The sequence below is a fragment of the Haliaeetus leucocephalus genome, unplaced genomic scaffold, assembly GCF_000737465.1.
Source record: "Haliaeetus leucocephalus isolate CR32 unplaced genomic scaffold, Haliaeetus_leucocephalus-4.0 Scaffold556, whole genome shotgun sequence".
Taxonomy (NCBI): Eukaryota; Metazoa; Chordata; class Aves; order Accipitriformes; family Accipitridae; genus Haliaeetus; species Haliaeetus leucocephalus.
In genome coordinates, this window is record NW_010972992.1 from 1660330 (window position 1) to 1681972 (window position 21643).

General features: G+C 46.3%; 1 protein-coding gene across 5 annotated transcripts in view; it reads right to left on the reverse strand.

The window, feature by feature from the left end:
* FBXO42 (F-box protein 42) overlaps positions 1 to 21643 on the reverse strand; it is a 49487-nt gene that overhangs the window by 12796 nt on the left and 15048 nt on the right. For 2 of the 5 annotated variants that reach the window (XM_010577235.1, XM_010577233.1), the window contains 3 exons: positions 20658 to 20924; positions 18137 to 18253; positions 10990 to 11124 (listed from right to left, as the gene is read on the reverse strand). In XM_010577235.1, the coding sequence (XP_010575537.1) occupies positions 10990 to 11124; positions 18137 to 18253; positions 20658 to 20907 (502 nt within the window). In that variant the 5' untranslated portion in view covers positions 20908 to 20924. Of the gene's footprint in view, positions 1 to 10579; positions 10834 to 10989; positions 11125 to 15698; positions 15773 to 17320; positions 17459 to 18136; positions 18254 to 20657; positions 20925 to 21643 lie in introns of those variants that run through there. The other 3 variants (XM_010577237.1, XM_010577238.1, XM_010577236.1) reach the window with 3 other exon arrangements.

The window sequence follows — 21643 nt, forward strand, 5'->3', positions numbered from 1 at the left end:
CTGCTGTGTAATTTGGTGAGGTTATAGCTACCACGGGGCTAAAAAGCCTCAACCATCCCTTAAAGAGCATCCTGTGGGCACAGTCAGAAAAGTCTACTTGAGTAAATGCAAAAAGCTCAGTGCTGGGAAGAGTGGGTCTATGCTCGTCACAAAATTTGCTGCAAAGAAAATGCAGCGACTTACTAAAAACCTGACATCTCCCTACTGAAAGCCCCAGTACAACACATGAAGGGATCTTCCTTTTAACCAGCCCTTCCCTCACTCGCTGTTCTTCTCCCTTATTTTAATTTTCAAGCCATCGGTTCCTGTACTACGCTTTCTTCACATAAGGAGCACGCTTTTTGCCCTTGTTCCAGTAAATCTGGTGCTTAACGCCAAACTCGCTAAATATTTCATGTCAGGAATAAATATTCACCTTTTGGACTGCAGACTAGGATGAGCTAGTGCTTTGTCATCCTGCATGCCTACCAGATTTAAGGAGATTTTACAGCAGATGCTTTTGTGAAAGATATAAAATCAGGCTGCGAGCATTTAAAGTCTTTAAAAGCACATCATGCTGGCTAGAGTACATACTGTAAAGTGAATATTGTGTATTCAATCTTGAATATACATACATAATCTTTGTGGACAGGGTCCTTAATGCAGAAGGTACAACAGCAGCTTAAAGAAGAAAAACCTCAAGTCGGGATGCGTGCCTGCTGGCTGGGATGCCTTGGAAGGATTGCCGATAGGTGTCAGCACAGCCTGCCCGAAGCCTCTGAGCAGGACCTTTCCAAAGGCTCCTCAAAGCTCCTTCCCAGCTGACAAGACTTATCTAGCCATGGGACAGCAGGGTTTTATTTCACTAACGGAAAATTTCACAAAACGGAGCTGGCCCCGAAGGTGAATGTACCTGCCGAGGAGGGAAGGCTTTGCGACAGACCTGGGAGAAGAAAAGAATTACTTCGATATAAAATGACTGCGGAGTTCATGGTCAGACAGACCTCCATCATGCTTTGGTACCTCCTTCGCCTCTCGCCCAGGGCAGTGGTCAGGATGACGACACCAGCCTCAGGCAGGAGCCAGTTCAGGCTATCAGCTTCCTCTCTGGTGCAATGCATTAATTATATCTGAGACAACACCAATGTAAACAACCGGTATGTGTGGCTGGGGCGCCTGTTTGCATATTTTTAAGCCTTTTTTCCTGAAAAGGAAATAAAATAGAAGGTTTCACAGATGCCTTGGCTGCTCTCACAGCCTCCCGACAGTTTGCAAATACCTTGGCTCCAGTCAGCCAAACTCGGACGAGCAGATATCTGTATGAAATTAAATTCTCCACAGGGCTGTGAAATCAAGCGTCAGGAAAAAGTTAGACACCTGGAAGTGAAAAAAAAAAACTTACAGGAAAAAAAGCTCTTACAAAATCAACCCTAACTTCTGCTTAGGAAAATACTGGTTTGCAAGATTACAGGCCTGCACTCTGAGACCATTAAAAAGCAAATTGTTCTCCAAGCGCTGGCTTTCCAAGGCAGAGGAAGAAGTACTGCAGGAGAGATTTCTACTCATCATTTCAACAGCAGGTACCCAACTCTCAGTTGTACGAGACCTTCAGAAGTTTCCAAACTCATTGGGAGCTACCAGATGCTCAGCACCATCAACAAGACACAACTACTTATTTGTCTATATAAGGACTCCCAACCCCAGGAACCTATTTTTGCAGATTGTGGACTTCTTATTTACCAACAGGGCTGCAAATAGTTTTCCCCAATTTTGGTATAGCATGCTTGTCAGCAGTATTTTCAGATGGCCAGAGGGTCATATTTAAAATGAGCATGTACTACCTGTGACACTGAAAAGTGGCATGTATCAGCCAGCCCTTGACAGCCGGCTGCCCCGTCCCTGCTCAAGGCTACCTTTGTGTATCACAAAAGGGGACCAGGCTAAAAATCCTCCCCATCTGCCCCGGAGGCTGATAAAAGTGATAGTGGGAAAAATTCCTCCGTTAATCTCTGGAGGGATCTGTGCCCAGGGAGCTTCTCTCTGAGAATGTAAATCCGACAAGGTTAAAGCAACAAGCAATTTTTCATGCCTTTCTGCTCAATCCATGCTGATAGTGTCTTAAGAAGGGCTGCTCCACACAGAGAGACACAAGAAAGCTTCTAGAGACAAATGCCATACAGGTGGATTCAAAGTCCTGAATAAATCCCTCTACCTCTCATCATCCAGGAGACAAGACCATTTTACCGCAGCAAGATTGCAAGCTCCCATTTGAGCAAGCGTTTCTGCAAAACTCCTGGCAGCTCTTCTGACCAGCTGGGTGTCTCCTTTTGAACACAAGCAAGAAGGGGTGGCAGCCAGCAAGCTGTGAACTGCAACAAGGAAGGGAAAGAAAAACCAGCTCCCCTCTTTCAGGGCTGTCTTGATTGCAGCCTACGCAGAGCCCCATGTCAGAGATCTCAATGAAGGAGATCCAGCATCCTATGGACTAAAACAAAACCATGGGCTCAAAGATAAACAGATGCATGGGATCTCCTCCTGCCTGACTCCATTTCTGCATCAGTGAACAGATGCTCAGCTCTTCCCTTGCCTTAAAGGGAACCACAAGTCCCCAGAAAACCAGATCATCACTTAAAACATCATTTCCCTTCGAGCCACTTCTCTCCCAGCCTCCTCTGTCGCATTTTCCCCTCTGTTTTCCCTGCCCCACATATTCCTACTGCATCAGGCTGAACTGTCCAAGGCAGGACAGGAGGGCATCCAAGGGGTAAAGCATCATTCCCTGTGGAAGCGCCATGGTCAGAGAGACATGCCTCGCTGACCTGCTGACGAAAGCAGGCGAGCCATTGCTCTGAGGAGTAAATTTCCCACAGCAGGGACTGTTTTCCCCTGCCATGTTTCATCTGCAGATAAAAACTTGCTGAACTTCCAACTACTGTGGCACACAGAGCAGGGAATGGGAGAGAGAAACCACCAGTTGCTTTAGCCTGCTGATGTAAAACCACCTTTACCAAGTCTCAGCATCACCATGACAGCTCGTTAGATGCAAGCCGGCTCTGCTGTTGCTGGACCCAAATCCTGGGCCCATTCCCACCTCCGTGTGCAGGCGGGTTAGCTTCTTCAAAGTGATTCCAGCCTGCCTCCAGCACTGCATTCCTGTGATGCTGCGCACACGGATGCTGGAGAGGCAACGGCAGCAGCACCCTGGTGTCCCTGCGGACAAGGTGAGGACCAGTCACTCATTTTAATTGCTGAACAGACTCTGCCCTCCACCCTCAAGCTGTAAGAGGGGAATGAAGTTATGGAGTGACTTTATGACCTCAGTGGATATTGGGAGTAATTGGAAATGCTGCTGGAACTTGGCTTGGGTGCATCAATAAGGATAACTTACTCAACACCAGCTGGGGCAAGGGGCAGGCTGCAACCAGGCCCAATCACAGGGAAGGAGGAATGGAGAAAGCCATGCAGCAGATGGTTTTCAGATGTGGTGCTCAAGAATGGGAGGCACAGGTATTTTTTTTACCCTGGTACAGGCAGTCCACATACATTTCCTATCATGCTGACCAGCTAAAGAGTTTAACGGCTTTATTTCTGAAGCATTTACACAACTGCCCTCTCCAAGCAGGTGCCTTTTTTTTATAGGGAGCAGATTCCCAGGCAGAAAGCCTCTAAGAGCCATACAGAACCCAAAGAAGAAAAGGGGAGTCTTTCGGCTCTTCCTGCCTAGTTCAGCAAAGGCATTTGAAGGATAGATCCCTGCAAACAGCAGATTGCATGCCCAATCTCCATGTGCGTTTTCTGCCTCTGCATCCCTGGCATAATTCATGCAATGCTGCTGGGTTAGTTGTGGCAGGGTGTCCATCCCGAGGGGCAAGACCTACCCCCCCACACAAGTGATGCTGAATGAGCATGATTCAGAAGATGACAGATCCAGACAACAAAAAGCTTTCAGAGGTTAAACGCAAACAGCCAGAGAGGCCACAAGAACAGAGAAGGACAGGGCCTGGCAAATCAAAGGGAGAGTAGATGTGTGTTGTAAACCTAAACCCACTCAGATTAGGCGTCTAATCACTGCTGCAGAGCAATCCTATTGAACCCAAACAGCGATGGATTAATCTCCTGGAAACCAGCCCTCCACACACAAGCAGTGCTTTCCCAATGAGGCATCACAGCTTTTGAAAAAAAAAATACCAACAAAAAAAACCCCCAACAACCAAACCCAAACCCCTTTATCCGCTGATTTTTCATCTCTTGCCCTTGAAATATTTCGTATTTAATAACACAAATTTCATTAGACACATTTTTCAAAACTACCCAAGTGAAGAAAGGAACGAATTAGCATCCTGTCTGCCTCACACAGACTAACCAAGGGACTAACCAAGAAACACCCGAGCCCTGTGGAGCCGCAGCTCAGAGCCTGCCAAACAAGCTCTGGGCTCGCTCTCTGGAAGGGCAGTAATGAAGTTTAAACTCTATATTCAGGGATGTTGCTTCCTTTGGAGAGCAGGGCATAGCTTGCTGTTTCCAAATGCAGCAAACCCAGTTCCCGCTCCCTGCAATGTTGTGTTTTGCAATATAAATTGTTTAATGTTTGCACAGATGCAGCTTTCACCGGGGAGCAGCCCAGATACTGCTCTGCGTACTTGCAACAGGACGACCTCAGCATGCTGTGCTTTGCAGGATTTCTACACTGCCAGCTAGATTTCTCTAGTTACCAGGATTCTTCTTCAAAAGATGCACCTTGCCTTTTTATTTCTGCACTGCAGCTTAAATTTCAGAAAGGCTTCATCCTTCAGTGCTCCTTGCCACTGCCACCCTGACAGGACAACACCAGGCCGGAGGATACGGCTGTCAAAAGCTACTACCACTTTGCAGGAGTGGTTACTCATCTCCCTGTAAACCTGTGAGCCCAAAGAGGGGGAAAAAAAAAAAAAAATCAATATATTTAAATCGGAGAAAGCAATTCCACGCAACCCATGCAGCGACAGCATCTGTCCCAAAGGATGGCATAGAATGAAGCCCAGAAACTCGTGGTTTTGTTTCAGAAGGGTAGACGTTAGCTGCGTGATAAGCAAGCTCCAGACAGGCAGCAGACTCACCAGAATTAAGGCAGAGTTTCCAATGGTGTCAAGTCACTCGGGGCTTGAGGGCTCAAAGAGCATTTTGATCATGGTGGGAAAGTCAGGGATTTTTCGATAACGCAGAAAGTTTTAGCTCTGCGAAGGCAGAAATATGCCCTACTGCTACTAAACTCAAAGAGCAATGAGGAAGAAACAAACCACATCAGGAAAAGAGCTGGAGAACAGCTTTCCTCTCTTCCAGGCTGCATTCAGTACTGTGACAGCAGAAAGACACTCCACATATTGTCAGGGATTTCCATCCGTTTCATTAACCTGTTCTACTTTGAAGTATCAGACACCTGCAGCCAGTAGCTGCAGTCATAATTAGAGACATTATTCTGTGCCAGGTATCAGCTTTTCACTCCTTTTCACTCCCAGGAGGCCAGCAGCTACAACACGGCTTCACCGTGCTCAAGGTGATCCCAAGTTTTTGATAAAAAGTTAGGCATGCCTTCAATTAAAAAGGGCCATTCAACACTGCACCACGTTCAGAAACACACAGGTACACACAGACCATTTTGCAGCCCTCCCTTCAAGGGCTGTAAGTGGAAAAGAGTTGGGCTAAATTTTGGAAGTTTATTTTCAAAACCTGCTTCTCCTGGTTTCCTTCATTATGTACATGGGAATGTGTTTGCTTTGCCAAGAAACATCTCACAAATGGTGTCTCAGGGACCGGCAGCAGTCCACAAATTGAGAAATATTGCTCTAGAGAGGCTACCAGCATGGGCAGGTCAGGATTTTGAAGGGTTTTTTTAATCCCTAAAGCAAGGATGTGCCTTAGATCACTCACTACGTTACCACGAGGCAAGTCACCCTGCAATGGAAACAGAAGAATTGCAATATGGGGTCAGGACACAGCATTTCAGTAATGAGTCTCAGCTGGTTACTGCTATTCAGAAACAAGATGATGCAAAATGCAAGGACTAAACAATCTGCACGATCTCAGAAGATCTTCAGACACAGTGGGTTTTAAACCCAAATGCAAGACAGTTCCCACTACTCTAACAACTGTTTACTCTTTAGAAACCCCACCGATCCTTTGGACTGCCCTGCAGCCACAAATCCTGCAAGTTATTTACACCATGCAGGAAGGTGTTGCACCAATTTACGGATGCAGAGGGCTGGATGTCTGCTGGATCTCAGCTGCATGACCGTGTCCCTTCCCTGGAAAGTCCAGTCCTTCACTGTAGCTCATGTCTCCTTTCAGCTCTACAAAGCTCACATAGCCACAAGGAAGCTCACTCCAGATCAGGACCAGCATTATCAAACTTCAACTGTTTTGAAAACTTGCTGCTGTTTTCTAGAAGGAGATGATGAAAACAGGGCTTTTTTTTTTTTTTTTTTTTTTTTTCTTGGGGCAAGGTTTTTGCTCAGCTTTGTCAAGGGCAAACTGCTCTGTTTGCGCTCGACAACTAACGGGCAGGTTTCTCCTTCAGCCAAGAGAGCCTCCCACCGCACAGGGACCACATCTGATACAACCACCTCAGGCAGGTGACAGCAGAGTCTCTCCTACCTCCTTTGGGCTGTTAGTTTTGTTGACACAACACCATCAAAGGCACCTTCCCCACAGCTCACAAGGGGAAACCCAATCCTCAAACTCCAGCAGCTCCCACTCAAAACACAGAGGGGACCTGGAAGAAAAAAAAGGGCCAAGAGGAACCGACGTGGGAGAGGTTTTTTTGCACACTTACTGTGTCGCATTAAGGCTACCCAGAAGATTTTAAGTGCAAACTTTAGGCTGAAGGCCTCTACTCATTTTCAGGCTAAAGCAGGGAGGATCAGCTGCTCTGATGTGGCTACATCTTGACGCTATGAACACGGACAGAGAGGATCAGAGCATCTAATAAACGAGTTTTGCCTTCAAGCCTGTTTTTATCCTGAAATCCTGAGAGAGATATGAAAAGCTTTCCCATTTCCCCAGCAAAAATGAATGCAGCATGACTGCAGGGAGACAAAAACACCAGGAAACAAGTCCTGGGGAGGTTTCCCCCCCTCCCAGTGGAAGGGTGGACATGGGGCCAGCCACACAGTGAGCCTTTTTGCAGCAAACAGGAAAAGCAGAGCTACAAGACTCCTGAACTCTCCTGATATCTGAGTGGGATACCATGGCCTGGCAGTGGGAAAACACACTTTGTGAAGGGGGGACTGGGGTCTTTCCAGCTCTCTTGGCTTCCCAGATAGCTGTAGGGAAGAGGGTATCAAAGGGGGGGATCACGCTTGGCTGAGGATGATAAAGCAGAAACAGGGAGGATGCACAGACCCCGTAGGACTTCAGCTAGCATTCCTCTCTCTGCAAAGACCTGGTCTTTTTATAGTAATTCCTTACTATATAAGCACAGTAAAAGTCTCGGTTTTAAAAAGAAAAGCTTTCCACCTCTGTCCCCTAAGTCCCTGGGAGCATGGGCAAAACTACTGGCATCGTTTTTTCTCTCTGATGTAAAAAAAGGTACTTCCCAGCTCACTGTACAGTTCTGGCAGACAGAAGCCAAGTGTAGGGCTCCTGAGGAATATAAACTAACAAATACAGGAAGGGAGAAAGTCTGCAGAAACACACGGTCTGAAATAGCACAGGCAGGCCAGAAGGATAACTGCCTGGGGATACGCTCTCAATTCTGCATATAAATTATCCCCTGCAGCCTGATGATGACACAAGCAGGAGACACAGACGATGGTAAAGGGCCTGGGTCAGTGCTGATGGCCAAGGCGGCTTCTCCCAGGGCCTGCCAGCACTTTTTATTCACAGTAATGGGGGGGATCTCATCAAGAGAGTTTCACAGACCTGCATGGAAATAGGACAGACCTTCCGGGCCACCGGCACAGCAGCTCCAGGGCCAAATCCTGGGTTAGCCAACTCCAGGCGTCAGCAACCCCACACCAAAGCCCTTGCCCTGGGAACCCCTGCAGCTCTTGCATTACCCATTGCATTAAGTCCTGGGAGTCTCCATTTCAAATGGGGTTTGGTTTCTTTCCTGGCCATTTCCACTGCACAAAAGCTCTTTTCTGGGGAGCACCAGAAGGCTATCGCCGCCAAAGTCATCCTGCCTGTGCCCTTGCTGCAAGAGCGGCGTGCTGCAGCTTGAGTTACAGAGGAGTCAAGACTAACCCTTGCCTCTAGCTGGATAAACAGACTCCAGCATAAACCACCTCCAGTCCTCCATCAGATTCTCCTCTGTGCAAATAGGCTAAAAGTCAAAGAAGTGCCCAGACTAATTATGCAAATAAAGGCAAAGAAAGCATCCCCAACACATGGAGAAAGGCACTTGCTTCTCAGGGACCACCTACCCCGGGATAACATTGCAGGCTTCCCACATATTATGGGCCGTTAATTATCACTCCCATCCTGCTCCATCAAGACTCATATGTGGGAGTGGAGGAGGTGGAAAGTAGCTCCAAAGTGGCCAGAAGAGCTTGAGGGAGAAAGTTTAGAGGCATTCCTGTTCACGTTCTTAAAATAGAGATCCCGCTGCCTTACACCCTCCTTTGTAGACCTTTAAGCCCCACCAGTAAAAACCCTACATAAAAGCTAGGCATTAAACTCTCTTGTTCTGCTCCAGCCTAATAAGTAGAAAGCCAATGCCATTGTTTTAGATCTAAGCGAAAAAATGCTTTGAAACCTCAAAAATTAGGTTTTTTTGAAGCAATTATCTCCCTCCTCCGTCTCCGAGACTAAAGAAACATGGGCCAATTATTTCTTTGAAGGCTAAATATTTACTCCTAGGTGAAGTACAGCAGCTCAGGCTGGAGGTGAATTATCCAGCTCTGATGTCATCTAATGTCTGCAAGTAAGAAAACCCAAATGAAAACAGGTATGAACAAACAACAACAACAAAGGGTGTTTTCTCCTGGAAAAGCCCTTCAGAGAGGAGAAAGGGATGAAGTTGTTTCAGCTTACCTGAGCTGTGTCCAAGGCATTTAGCACGGCCCTGGCACCACACTCCTGTTCCCTTTAGGTAGCTCTACCCAGGTCTCATTAGATAATATGCCCATGCTTAATAAGGGCACAAGTAGAGCATGATCAAACCTCTCTGAGCAAAAATTGGCCTTGTTGAAAAGCCGCTGTCTTATTCTGGAGCAAGACCTAGCCTATAGAGACCATAGGGCCAGGTGTGGGAACTCCTCCTCAACCTCCACGAGCAATTAGCTTGCACACACAGCGAGCATTAATCAATCAATGTCAGCTCTTCTTTTAAAATAAATCCCTCCTGCCTTATTTACATCTGACTCCTGAGTTTCAAAGCTCTCTGCTTTTGCCCCCTCCAGTCACTATTCTTTCCCAGGCAGCGGGTGCCAACCCTCTGGTTAAGGGCACACAAAAAAAAAAAAAAAAAAGCAGCTATGTGTAAGAAACTACCACCGGCACAAGTGCGGAGTGACTCATCTCTTCTGAAGACCAAGGAACAAGAGCGCTCTCTGTTTGGTGAGACTGCCTGAAGTTTCAGTTGCGATCCCATCTCACTACACGCGCTCATGACAGCATGCAGAAATATTTCCTCGGGGGATCTTCCCATGGGACTTAACTCTGACACATATTCCCACAGGACTTGTTCTTTTAAAAGTGTTATTTGTTAGTAAGGCAGTGGGAATTTGACTTTGCGAAATACCAACAGAGTGACTGAGCAGAGCTGGGTGCCGGCAGCTGGACCCGTTGACGCGACTGCGAGTCATGCCCCATATTCAATCCGACGGAAGAACTCGCTGGACTGCAAGAATAGATGTCCTGGACCAGAGCAGAGGTCTGCATCACCCAGTATCCTGTTTATGCTACCCATAGTGTCTTCTCCACCCCTGAGCAGAGGGAGAGTGCTACAGCAGGGAAGGAGGAAGAGCAAGAGCCAGTTTCCACATACATGTAGACTGTGGTTTGCTTTTGTCCTCCATTTAAAGTCCATGACTGCTTAATTCTCACCTGTAGGCATCATACAGTGGATGTGCAGATGCAAAAATCAAGTCAAAATATTAGGAGTTGTGTAGACTGATATCCAGCAAGTGGTCATCAAGCACCAAGTTACATGTTAACATTTCAAAGTGACACCCGACCAATTCCCAGATAACACCAGTATGCAGAAACATCTGGATTTTGGAGGACTTCGTAAGAAAAACGTGTCAGACATGAAAATATGACTTTAAACAATAACTGAGTAATCCACAATACTTGGAGCGCATGAAGCAGGGTCAGAGGGAGTCTGCACCCAAGCAGACAAGCCAGCAAGGAGTGCTTGGTGGATGCTGAGCTCCTTTTCTTCTTCCTGCTCTTCACTAAATGTAAAGCTTTTGCTGAAATGACTAGCTTAATGATTACCCCCCATCCCCCCCAAAGAGCTTCCCCCAATTCTTCTGCCTTTGTCAAAGTTATTTTAGTCAAATTCAGAAATAATGGAAAACAAGTCTGCCGCGTGGGACATTTTGAGTACACAAACCAGTGTGGGAAATCATTTGTGGCGTTTTCCTGCCCTGCTCAGAGCACATGGACTACAGGAATGTACCTGTTTTCCCACGCTCTCCCGGTTGCTGTGGGCAGCCCGCACAGGCATGTCTCCTCCACTCCTCAAAATACCTGAAGTGGCAGCTACCAAAGTTATTAAAAAAAATTCTCAGCTTTGGGACGACTCTTATCAACACAGGCTCTTGTGGCTGCAGGTAAGTGTCACTCATCCTGCATGGCACGAACCAGCACTGAGCAGCTGCTCCAAAGAGAAACAACCCAGTGTGGTGCCACAGGCACAAGGATACACATAGTCTGCAGCAAAAAAAAAAAAAAAAAAAGGATATAACCTGAAGACCAGCCAGATAATGATAAAACACGCAGGGAAATACAGAATCAGTCCAGCCAGCCCTGGGGACAAGGTAAGTTTTGATAAAGCGGTGGGGGAGTTGAACATCTGCCACCTCTCACCTGATGCCAGGGGCCGGATCCACTCCTTGCTATTCAGGTCAAGTCTCCAGAGGTCATTGAAGGCAGCATTACAACTGCTCTGTGTGCAGCCACCAAACACATACATTGACTGGTTAGCGTCATAGTAACACGCACCTAAAAAAAAGCAAACACACAGATTAGCCAGTTCTGTGACCTTCGCACTTTTGGGTGAAAAAAAGATCATTTTCTTTTCCCCCTGGTTTTCAGACGGAAGAAAAGCAGACAGGCTGCCCCAACTTCAATAAAACCATGGGCCAGCTTAGGGGTATCCCTGACCACTGTAAATCTCCAGCAAGAACCTTCTGAGACAATTATCCCCTCAAGCAGAGCTGCTCCTGGAAGTGCAAAGAAAGCTGCCTTAGAAGCCTGCAGTTAATTAGATTAGCTACGATCAACACACTCAGCACACTTACCTTCTTCTAAGCTAGTTTGTATGGTTTATAGGGTTGCCAAATTACACTAAGAAACTGGCCTGTGTACCTAGACCTGGTCGCTTATTCTCTTTTTCCAAAGCTGACGGTATTTCACCTTCTCTCATAATAGAAAAGCACCACTGAAACACATGCATCCTATGCGAGCATTCCCTTTACCTCTTATGGGAAAGGATTAGGCAGCGAGATGGGGAATGGGGAGGGAACACGACACTTGACAACCCTTCAAAGATACCCAGGGAAATAAAGAGCTTTTGGCCCCAAACCAAACTCTGCAGCAAAAAAAAACCCCAAACAAAACCATCTGCCTTTGGCAGTTAATGTCCCATGGTACCCATGCCCCTCTGAAAAGAAGTAAATTAAACATAAGATAAAGCAGAGAGGACTTGCTCAGCTTATCTGCCTCGGAAGGTGAGCAAGATTCAAACGTGTTCAGAAAATTAAACCCCTGCAATTACAAAGAGGATTTCCCAATATCTACATTTCCCTCCTCAAACACAACGAGCCCCATTGACTTCGTACGATGGCCCCTTGCCTTTCACATTCTTGAGATCCCTGCAAGGCAGCAGCATCTCTTCCACCTCTTGCCTAACTCATGAGAAGTGGGACAAGTGCTGGATGGTGACACTGGAAGAGCAAGGTTATGCTTCGGCAGCAGCTTTGATAGACAAACTCACACCAGCTCCTAAGCTTGCAAGCCAAGGATCAAGGAGTGAAGGCAACTTCAGCTCCTGGGCTGGTTCAAGTGATCAGGCAGCAGGTTTATCTGCATCTGCACCCTCCAATCGGCTGGGTGCTGTCTGCTCTACTGACCTGCATGTGACGGCGACATGTTTGAAATTCAAACCTCCTTTGACCTGACAAAGCCTGAAAAATCTCAATTCTTGGGTTTTCTGTAAAATTCTTCCCCTTCTTCCCCCAGAGCTTTGGTAAAAAGCGTAGTGTGGCTGACATGAAGGGCAAGCTTGTTTCTGAAGCCTCGATCTGTCTGTCGGTGTGTTGCTCTGTTCATTACTGCATCTCCCAGGATATATTTAGTGGTCTCCAGACACCAGGAATTCAGCAGCACACTTACAGACGGTCCCAAAACACTAAATCCTGCGTGTAGTCCCATAGCACCAGCCAGGGGAGCACCAGCACTCGGCTCAAAGAGGACTCACTGCCTGAATCCCACTGCGAACCAAAGCCTCTCTCTGTAAACCCCAACTTCATGCACAAGTACCCTCAAAAAAAGTAACAAAAATCTACTATCAAGCCTCTCAATGTGAGCAAGGCCTCCTCAACGATTCTTCGAGTGTTCATTATCAAGTCTAGCGAGGGGAAAAACCACAATAAATCATATCCATGCACACATGCGCCAGTGCATAGTAGAAAGCCACAGTGTTTTATGCTCTGGGAACACTGAAGGGTACCAGCCAGGGCTCAGAGGGAGCAGGAGTCATCGCCCTTGTGATGACAAGCAATATATTGCCCAACTCGAAAAGCAAGAGGAAAAGTCAAAGTTCAGGCAAGCAGCCCATGGCACTGGGCAGCATCTGGCCCTGGGTCTGAGATGGAGGTGAGAAGCACTAGTGATTATGCAGAAGCCCCTCCACGGAGCATCTCCAGGATGAGGACCATGTACTGTCATAAATAACTAGCACAAGAGAAGCGACAAGATGAAAGATTAGCACAGAAGTACAGCGGCTTTGATAAAAAGCACCAATATTTATTCTGTGCTGAAGCAAAAGTGGAGGTAGATGCATGGCAGGAGTGCAAGTTGCACTGTTCCTTCCCTCTCTCTCCATCACATATAGTACACAGCTGTTCACCAGTTAAAAAATAAAAATAGATTCAGATGAGCTGACCTGATGGGGGACAGGACTACTCCAGAGCCTGTACAGATATAAAGGCTTTTTTTTCTTTTTGAAACCATAGCAAGAAGATAGAAGAAAAAGAGCCTAAAAAAGGAGCATATGGACTGAAAGCCTGATAACCTACTTTTGGTAGCAGGAGAAAACGATTCAGAGCAAATCCCTGCAAGAAGAAGTTCCTGCTTCCAGCTTCACTCTAGACCAGTACAAGCATGTCCCTGGCCAACCCCACGGCCCTAATTTTCCAGCCTGGAGGTACGTACTTCCAGCGTGAAAGAGCTCTTTAACGCAGCCCACCCATATATATACCAGTGATATTCATCTTGCCGCTGTGAAAGAATCACAACGCCGTAAACCGGTGCATTCAAGTGCCCGCGGACAATACCGTGGCTCAGTGGGGGATGCGATGACGTCCGGTGTGGCCTTTGCCAAGGGTCCCATTGTCTGACCTGGGGCTTGTCATGCAGATCCCCTATTGAAAAGCCAGCAGCCCTCATGCCCTTGGCTTTTAGTGACAAGTCCAGGGCGCTTTGCTGACCACACAGTGGGAATGAGGGAGCTGGATACATTTGATGTGCTCATGGGGTGAGACCACCCAGCTCTGCCCCGTGTGCATCCACGCGACGCCCTTACATGCAACTGAAGCGTCTTCATCTCAACCCACATCTTGCCAAACTAATGTAATACACACTTATACGCCACAGCACATCACTTCGGAGCTCTGTTTGGAGTGGAGAATATATAAACAGTGGTGTAGAGGATTTACCTGGGATGGGTTTGAGGAAGAAATAATGATTAAGAGCATTTTTATAGCTTTACCTACTCCTGAAGATTCAACCCTGTATCATTTTTACATGGTAAGACCCCTTGTAGGCTGCAACATCACCTCCACCCAGGAAGGCACCAGCCAGCACTTCACTAAGCACATGCAATTAAAACCTGCTGCAAAGCAATGCTGTAGTTTTTCTACTTAACCTTTCTTGAAAGGTTTAGTCTCCTTAGAAATTTAATCACTACTTAAACCATGACAGGTTGAGAGCCTCTTACCTCCTCCCCAGGCCAAACCCTTGCTTGGCAAGCACAGCTTTAACACCACAGCACAGCTCATTTATTATTTTTGAGGGGAGGTAGCAGCATTCTTCTCCTCTATTTGGATTTAAAAACCAAGCCAGCCAGACAGGCACCATGACGTCCGCGTGGCATGTATTTTAATCCTAGACCAAAAAAATTTAAACTGTGCTTTCCTACTTCTTAGCAAGCCATTCAAAGCTTCTGAAGCCAAGGAAGACAGATCAATTTGGGAAAAAAAAAATGGGGGGGGGGAAGCACAATTGAAAACTCCAGTTTATACCAGCCTTGCAAAGGTGTAGAATAAATCAGGGGAGGAAGGTGCAAGTCCCCAGTGCCTTTAACTCTTTTTTGGGTGGAAAACACTGGAGGTATTTTTAGTTGGGTTGTTTTTGTTTTTTTAAGGTCCCAGTAAAATTTAGTGTCCCCCAGAGTTTCAGTATTGCAGAGATGGCATATCTTTGTAACTGGAAATGAAGAGAGTAAATATTTCTGATGTTTGAAGACACTGGTACCTAAACAGACCACAGAGCCAGCTTGTTTTGAACACGTTCCTGTTTCTCCTCTGTGCTGCATAACAAAGCATCAGAGGCTTTCACCCAGAGCGTGAGATAACTGAAATAGAGATCAACTGGGAAGGGAAAACTGAATGCAAAGCACATGCCCTTTGCGATAATTAAAGGGCACTAACTTTTTAAACTTCGAGTACATCAAATAAAGTAACCCATCCAAGTTCAAAGGTCGTATTCCCCATCAGAGAGAGGGGAAAAAAGTCAGCTTGGCTATTGAAATCCCATTGCTACACAGCCCTCAGCTGAAAACAGCACCGCAGCTTTGCAGCTAAAAGTTGACAGCCCTTGGTGTTGGCGTTCCCAGGAGGACCCTGCCAAGACGATGCTGCAAGCATTGTACGTTGAGCTGCTGGCACCGTTTCCTTCAACGCGGGGCTGGGTTTTGGAGGTAACCTCTCTGCGCCCAACTGCGCTTGGCACAAGAGCCAGCAGGATGGCGGCGCTGAGGAGGCAGGGCTGCAGATGAAAGCACCCGGTCCCGCTGGCTGGCACAGATGTTTACACCAACTACGCCGCAAGTTGCGGCATGATAAAAATGCACCAGACCTCTGAAAGGCCAGCTCTCCACATCTTTGGGGGAAAAAATAAAATCCCACATCTATCTCCTTATTCTCTAAAATACTATTTTCCTGCTCCTTGCAGTGCAGCCACTCTGTGCAGACAAAAGGCAGTGATATATTGAGCAAAGCTAGGTGATATGAAGAGCCATAGCTCTGGTAGAAAAGCAGCCCATCCTGTAAAACAAACAACATTCCAGCTTTTACCTCTCCCTTGCCTCTCAGGGTAAACCCATGAAATTGCTTTAATTAGTCGTCATGTTGGTGCCATGCTTCCCAGACTGCACGGGAAAAAAATAATCAGTATTTAAAGTTAGTCACTCTCCCATCAAAGGATCAATATTTCTGGCACAACGGTCGGCATTCCTCTGCTGCTTTTCCGTTTCTGCATTCCTGTGCCTTCTGACATCGCTTTCTGATTGCGGCCAGTTATTTAACCACATGAGTCATTGCCCTGCTATGATATTTGTAGGCTCATACGTTAGGGCTAAAAAAGAATTAGATGACTACCGCAAACATTACACCTGGTATTCAGCTCAAAAAACCTATCCATGAAGTATTTCTTCCTGTACATTTCTATCTAAAAAATAGTATAATTGATATTGTATCATGTTCTGCAGCTTCAATGAAATCCTTTAGAAAATCTACAGCCCATCCATAAAGTTTATTATCAGTTGTCTGGTCAAGGACCTGCCAAATGTTCCCTCCCCATGAGATGACAGTAACTTCCATTAATTATTCCTTATCAAACAGTTTTTCTATTACTCTCTTCAGAACTGATAGAAGACATAGTGACCTCTAACTATCTAAAATTCTCTCACTTGTCCTTTTATGCTCCATATGAGCACTTCTGGGATATTTCTAATAAATCTTAGAAGAGAGATAGTCCTAGCCACTTCTTTCATGCCAGCTACTGTTGCCTGTTGACTTCAAATGACTCGTGCCTGGTAGATGACGTCTTCCCACAAAACCTGGCAAATCCCTCACAACCCTAAAAAAGGGCTTTGTGAGTACTCCCTCACTTCCCCTTCCCCAAACCTCCTGTTCTTACTTCGTCTCAGCTCTCCGAATCTCAGTATTTTAGGTCATAGGTTTAGAGATTCAGTTTGAATTTCTGCAATTAATCACTTGTAGCCTCAGTTTAATATGGAATCCACCCACAAACATGCAACACTTTGTTGTAGGGAAAGCAGATACCACAGATCTGGAGAACTGCTTTAAAAAAAAAAATCAGTTTAAGTCAGCAAACAAGTTAATCCAGATTAGCTTTCTGCGCGTAAAGTGCATTAATAACGCTTCTGTAGCGACCAAGGGCTGACCAGAGCCACTGTCAAATAGCGAGGCTAATAGAGATTACGTGCTCCGAGGGCACTGGCTTTAGTAAGACAACTCGTTTTGGATAGAGTGTAACTGCAGCAAGCTCAGAGGAAGGCCCTGGTGGGCAGTAGAATAAATTAAAGAGCACACAGCAGTCTTTGGTGCAATATTTGGGCCTTTCTCAGGTAGTTTCTAGCTAGCCTTAAAACTCACCAGTTGCAAAAAGGCTGCAAAAATTGAAGAGAAAATACACGCAAATCTGCAAGTCATTAATAAGCACTTTACTAACACAGCTGCTTAAAAACGAGCTATGAACAGTGGTACCCTTTTTATTCTTTAGGAGGACAAGGAAATCTTTGAAGAGCCCAGTGACTTCACCAGAGCTGCCCACAGTGTCTCCTGGACTTGTCTCGGCAGGAGGCTATGCATCGGTTGCTTCATAAATTATTACTTGGGAATATGAAAATTTTATGCCTGCTTGGAGTCACATGGCTTACACCGTGTTTATTTACCTTTAGAAAAATGAAATTTGCTCCCCGGAATAACTGCTTCCCAGAGGGCTCAGACCCAGTGACAAAGCCACAAGGACTGAATTTTTGTCATATTCGACTATGTCACCTGGCAGAGCGGGCTGAGGCAGCTTGATGCTACTGCAGTACAAATAACAAGTTTTATCTGAGTATCTTTCCCTAAGGGAAACACTTTTCTGTTCTGTTCCAGAAACTTGGAAGCAGGGCAAAAATTCACCCATACGTTAAGTGGCATTGTTGACTAAATCGCTTACTTCTATCAGCAAATACACTTGCTTCTCATGTGCAGTTCTGTTTTATTTTGAAGCAAGCCACACTCAGCCTCCTTCAAATTAGATTACTCACAGATGTAGAAGATGACGTGCTGTAAAAGCAGCCAGCGTACATCCCCGAGTGCTGTAGGTATGCAAACTCATTGGCTTTGATGGTAATGACTTGAGTCTAGTGGCTAAGTGAGGTTTCTATTGAAGAGGACACAAAGCTCAGACTCAAAAGGGAGCTGCGGAAAGAAGCCTGCGTGTAAAATTTGCAAAACCATAAAGCCAAAATCCCACCCTAGCTCTGTTAACATTTCCTAGGAGCAACGAGCCAATAACCATGATTAGCAGCTACCAAATCCCTATTCTTGTGCAAAGTGCTTGTGTTGGCAGATCTGTGTGTTACACTGACCCACTGAAATTGCCGCAGCGACAGGGACGTGCAGCACTGCTACATCCCAAGCGATGCAGCACAAACCCCTTGGTTGCAGCTTCCTGTTACAAATCAGGGCAAGCAGAGCTTTTCCCAGCAGCTACTTACTGTGCGAGAAGCGTTGCGTGATGGGGGTGCCAGGGTAGGGGTAAGTGCGACTCTCCCACTGAATATTTCCTTCTTGCACTGCTTTGATAAAGCCGTGATAACACTGATGGGCCACACCTAGGGAAAAACAAGACGTTAGCAAAATTTGGGGCACGTCAGGAACAAACCGTGCCTGCACAGTTGCACAAGCAGCATGATAGCAATTATAAAGAACCCCTGTACTTAGATCATAAATATGCTGGTGGAAATTCAGAGGATTAAAGAGAATAAAGAATAGGGACACTGCAAATGTGGAAAATCAGCAGCATTCACTGAACTGATTCACTGCATTTCCAATATCTGTCAGCTCTAGCTTGGTAAAGCAAAGCCTTTGTGAAACGTAAGCATGTGTGATGACTTCGCAGAGCTGGTTTTCAGCCTTCTCTGCTACAAAGCAAGCCTGCTGTCCCCTAATCACACCCCCAGAAGAGCAGCTACCCTTCCCTTAATGGACCTTTGAGGATAAATAACGTGCAATAATGAATTTTTAAGAGCGTACACACAGCTACTGCATGGGAATCTAAACTAAATGAGAGGGGGGACATCAGTGATAAAAGTCAGTGTGTCTTAGGTGAAAATATTCCTCCTTAGCTGTGTAAGGGAGCAGATCTGGCCGACAACAGCTCCTCCGCAGAGCAGGCCAGGCCCAGAGCTGCAATTAATTCTGTGTATGGAGTACATGTGTCTGCGTTTGTGCTGAGAGGGGCCAGAGACTACTCTCTGTGGAAGGAAAAGAGTCTGGTGAAGATTTACGACTGCAGTGGCTCAGCAGATGCTTGGCGGCATCCGCTATGCTATGGCAGCCCTCACTCTGAGGATGCCACAACCTGCCAAGACTTTTTCCCAAGGATTTGCTTACTGAAAGCCCTGTGCCAGGAACACCCCCAGCAAGAAGTCACACTCTGGGATATAAAGCAGGAAGTTTTTTAAAAAAAAAATGAAGCCCGAGGTCCTCAAGCAGCTGGTCCCCGAGAGTCGTGCGGGAAATGTAATGTGAACTATAGTATTTCATAGCAGATGTATCCTGACAAACAGGAAAAATTAACCAGAAGAAAACAAATCAAGCATTTACCTCAAGTGACCTCTCTGCTTCACAGAGTGCAGGTTAGCAATTACACTCCCTTTTTTTGCTATAATTGCCACAAAAATGGCACAGCCGCCCAGCACCACTCATCCCCTGAGACTTGGACAACTCACTCCCATGCCACACTGTGCCTCAGGCTGCTTATCCCTCCCCTCCACTCCAGGGATGTTTCCCACAGTCTCTTTTGGGGTGAATCACCAGGTGCTTGTTCATTCCAGCTGCTTCCTTTGCATCTCTTAAGGCTGCTCCAGGAACAAGCATGTGTGAGAAAGCACGCCCAAGCAGCAACTTGAGGGCTGTGGACACTTGAAAATCTCTCAACAGGGGTGTGGGCTGCTGCTGACCCAAAATTATGCAAAAAGACTAATTTTGTGCAATGCTCACTTCTGAAGTAGCTGTGTTTTTTTTAACCCCCAGCCTGTTAAACTCTTGGCAAGGCAGAAAATGCCTGGAATCTGAGCAATGCTTCACATGTGCGGAGAAGTTCACAAATTAGACATCACCCCACACACCTGCCAAAGGCATTTTTTCTCACCTGACACCCGCTCTGTGTTTTCCAGAAGAAACAAGTTACCCTCATGCAGCAGCGTGCCTCATTTCCTACAGATTTAACTGTGGTCTCCTCTTAAACTGCTTGTTTTTTAATGAAGCTTGTAATCAAAACATGTGTCTCCAACAGAAACAGAAATCATCCAATGTATTAAAAAAATACCAAAGCAGATAGCTTTGCTTGTATCCTTGTCCAAACTTTACCTACCTATTTGTCGTATCATATGTATCTAGCATTAGAATATCCCCATAAGGCTTCAGAATTAATGCTGCACAGAGGTGAAGTATCTGTATCTCAGGGCTACTCTTTCAGGAAGTCTGAATATGTAGATCTGTACTAATGCAGATTTTATATACCACTTATCTTCAGCAGAGCTGTAAGAACCAGACACGGTTTTCTTTCCAGCCGAAAGCATAAACTTTGGGAATGTTAATTACTGAGCAAGACACAAATGAAGCACAATTACAGCCACATCAGACATGGGACACTGGCAACTGGGGCTGCTGTGTGGTGGAGAGGAAGCCTGAATGCAAGGTCAACAGTGCTGCACATCAGCAGCGCAGGGGGAGCATTCAAAAGCAACGTGAGCTGCTCTCTCACGGGGGTTCTTGGGGTTTCACTCTTTTATACTTCAAAAGAGGCTGAGGGGCTCAATTCTGCATTGTTATTAGCCTTGAGCAAAGCAAGTGCCCCGACAGCTGTAGCTATTTTTCCGGCATTTTGCAGAAGTCAAATTTCTGAGTTTGAGGGGAAAACAACAGGTGAGGCTAAAAAAAGGCAGAGCCCTGAGATACAAATCCATCTTCCCACAATTAAAAAAAATGCACTTGCATTACAGCTATTTGTACCTTTGATTAGTCGATACCACTGTTTGCAGACAAGGGCAGCAGTTTTGTGCTCTTGATAGGGCGAAAGGAAGGAGAGGATATATTCCAAAACCTCTTCTGGGAGCTCCAACATTGATCTGTTATGCCTGGTCTCCTCGACCTCCAGCTCAGCATGAGGCTCATCATCTTGCTCCATTGTCCCTTCGACCACAGCGTCTTCTGGATCCACAGCCATGAAACCGTCATCTTCACTGTCCGAGGAACTGGCCATGGCATTCCACTTCACAGCTTCAAGGGGGGAAAAAAAAGACAACAGTAAGGTCACAAAGAAAATTAATAGCATCAGAAATGCATTTGCAATCCACGTATGCTACACCAAAGGTCTATGTCAAGCTCTGTCCCAGCAAACTCCAAGTCAAGGACATGGTTTTTGCAAAGATTTGAAGCAGGCTGAACACAGTTTAGGAACAAGCCACTCTCCATTGGCGCAGCATTTTCCCAGGCCATTTAATCTCTTGCCACTCTCAGCCCTACTGTCGCCTACAAACTGTACCAGAGAGAGAAAAAAACCAACCCAAATCCTGCTGCAGGAAACCCCTGCTTCCTTGCTGGGCCCGAGAAGGCATCACAGTGCTGCACTGGTGGCCCTGGTTGGTTTGCACTGTGGGGCCAGGCAGCGATGGGGAAAGGGATCTCCACCAAATCAAGAGCAACCCAAAGTGAAATAGGATCGAAGGGACAACTTTGCAGCCCCTCCTCCCCCACAAAACCAGTTTTGCCAGCAAGCCTGCTTTACCCCAAGCAACTTCCCAGCAGCACGTGGGGGGGGGGGGGGGGGGGGGGGGGGAAATCCCTGTCCCCTTCTCCCTTAACACTCCCCTTGTTTTTTGTTTTTGTTTTTGTTTTTTTTTTAATTAAATACTTGCACGTAGTTCTTACTGGCAGTAGGTGAGGAAAGAAAAACCCCCACAGGATTTACTGCTGCTGAAAGGCTGGAATATCGAATA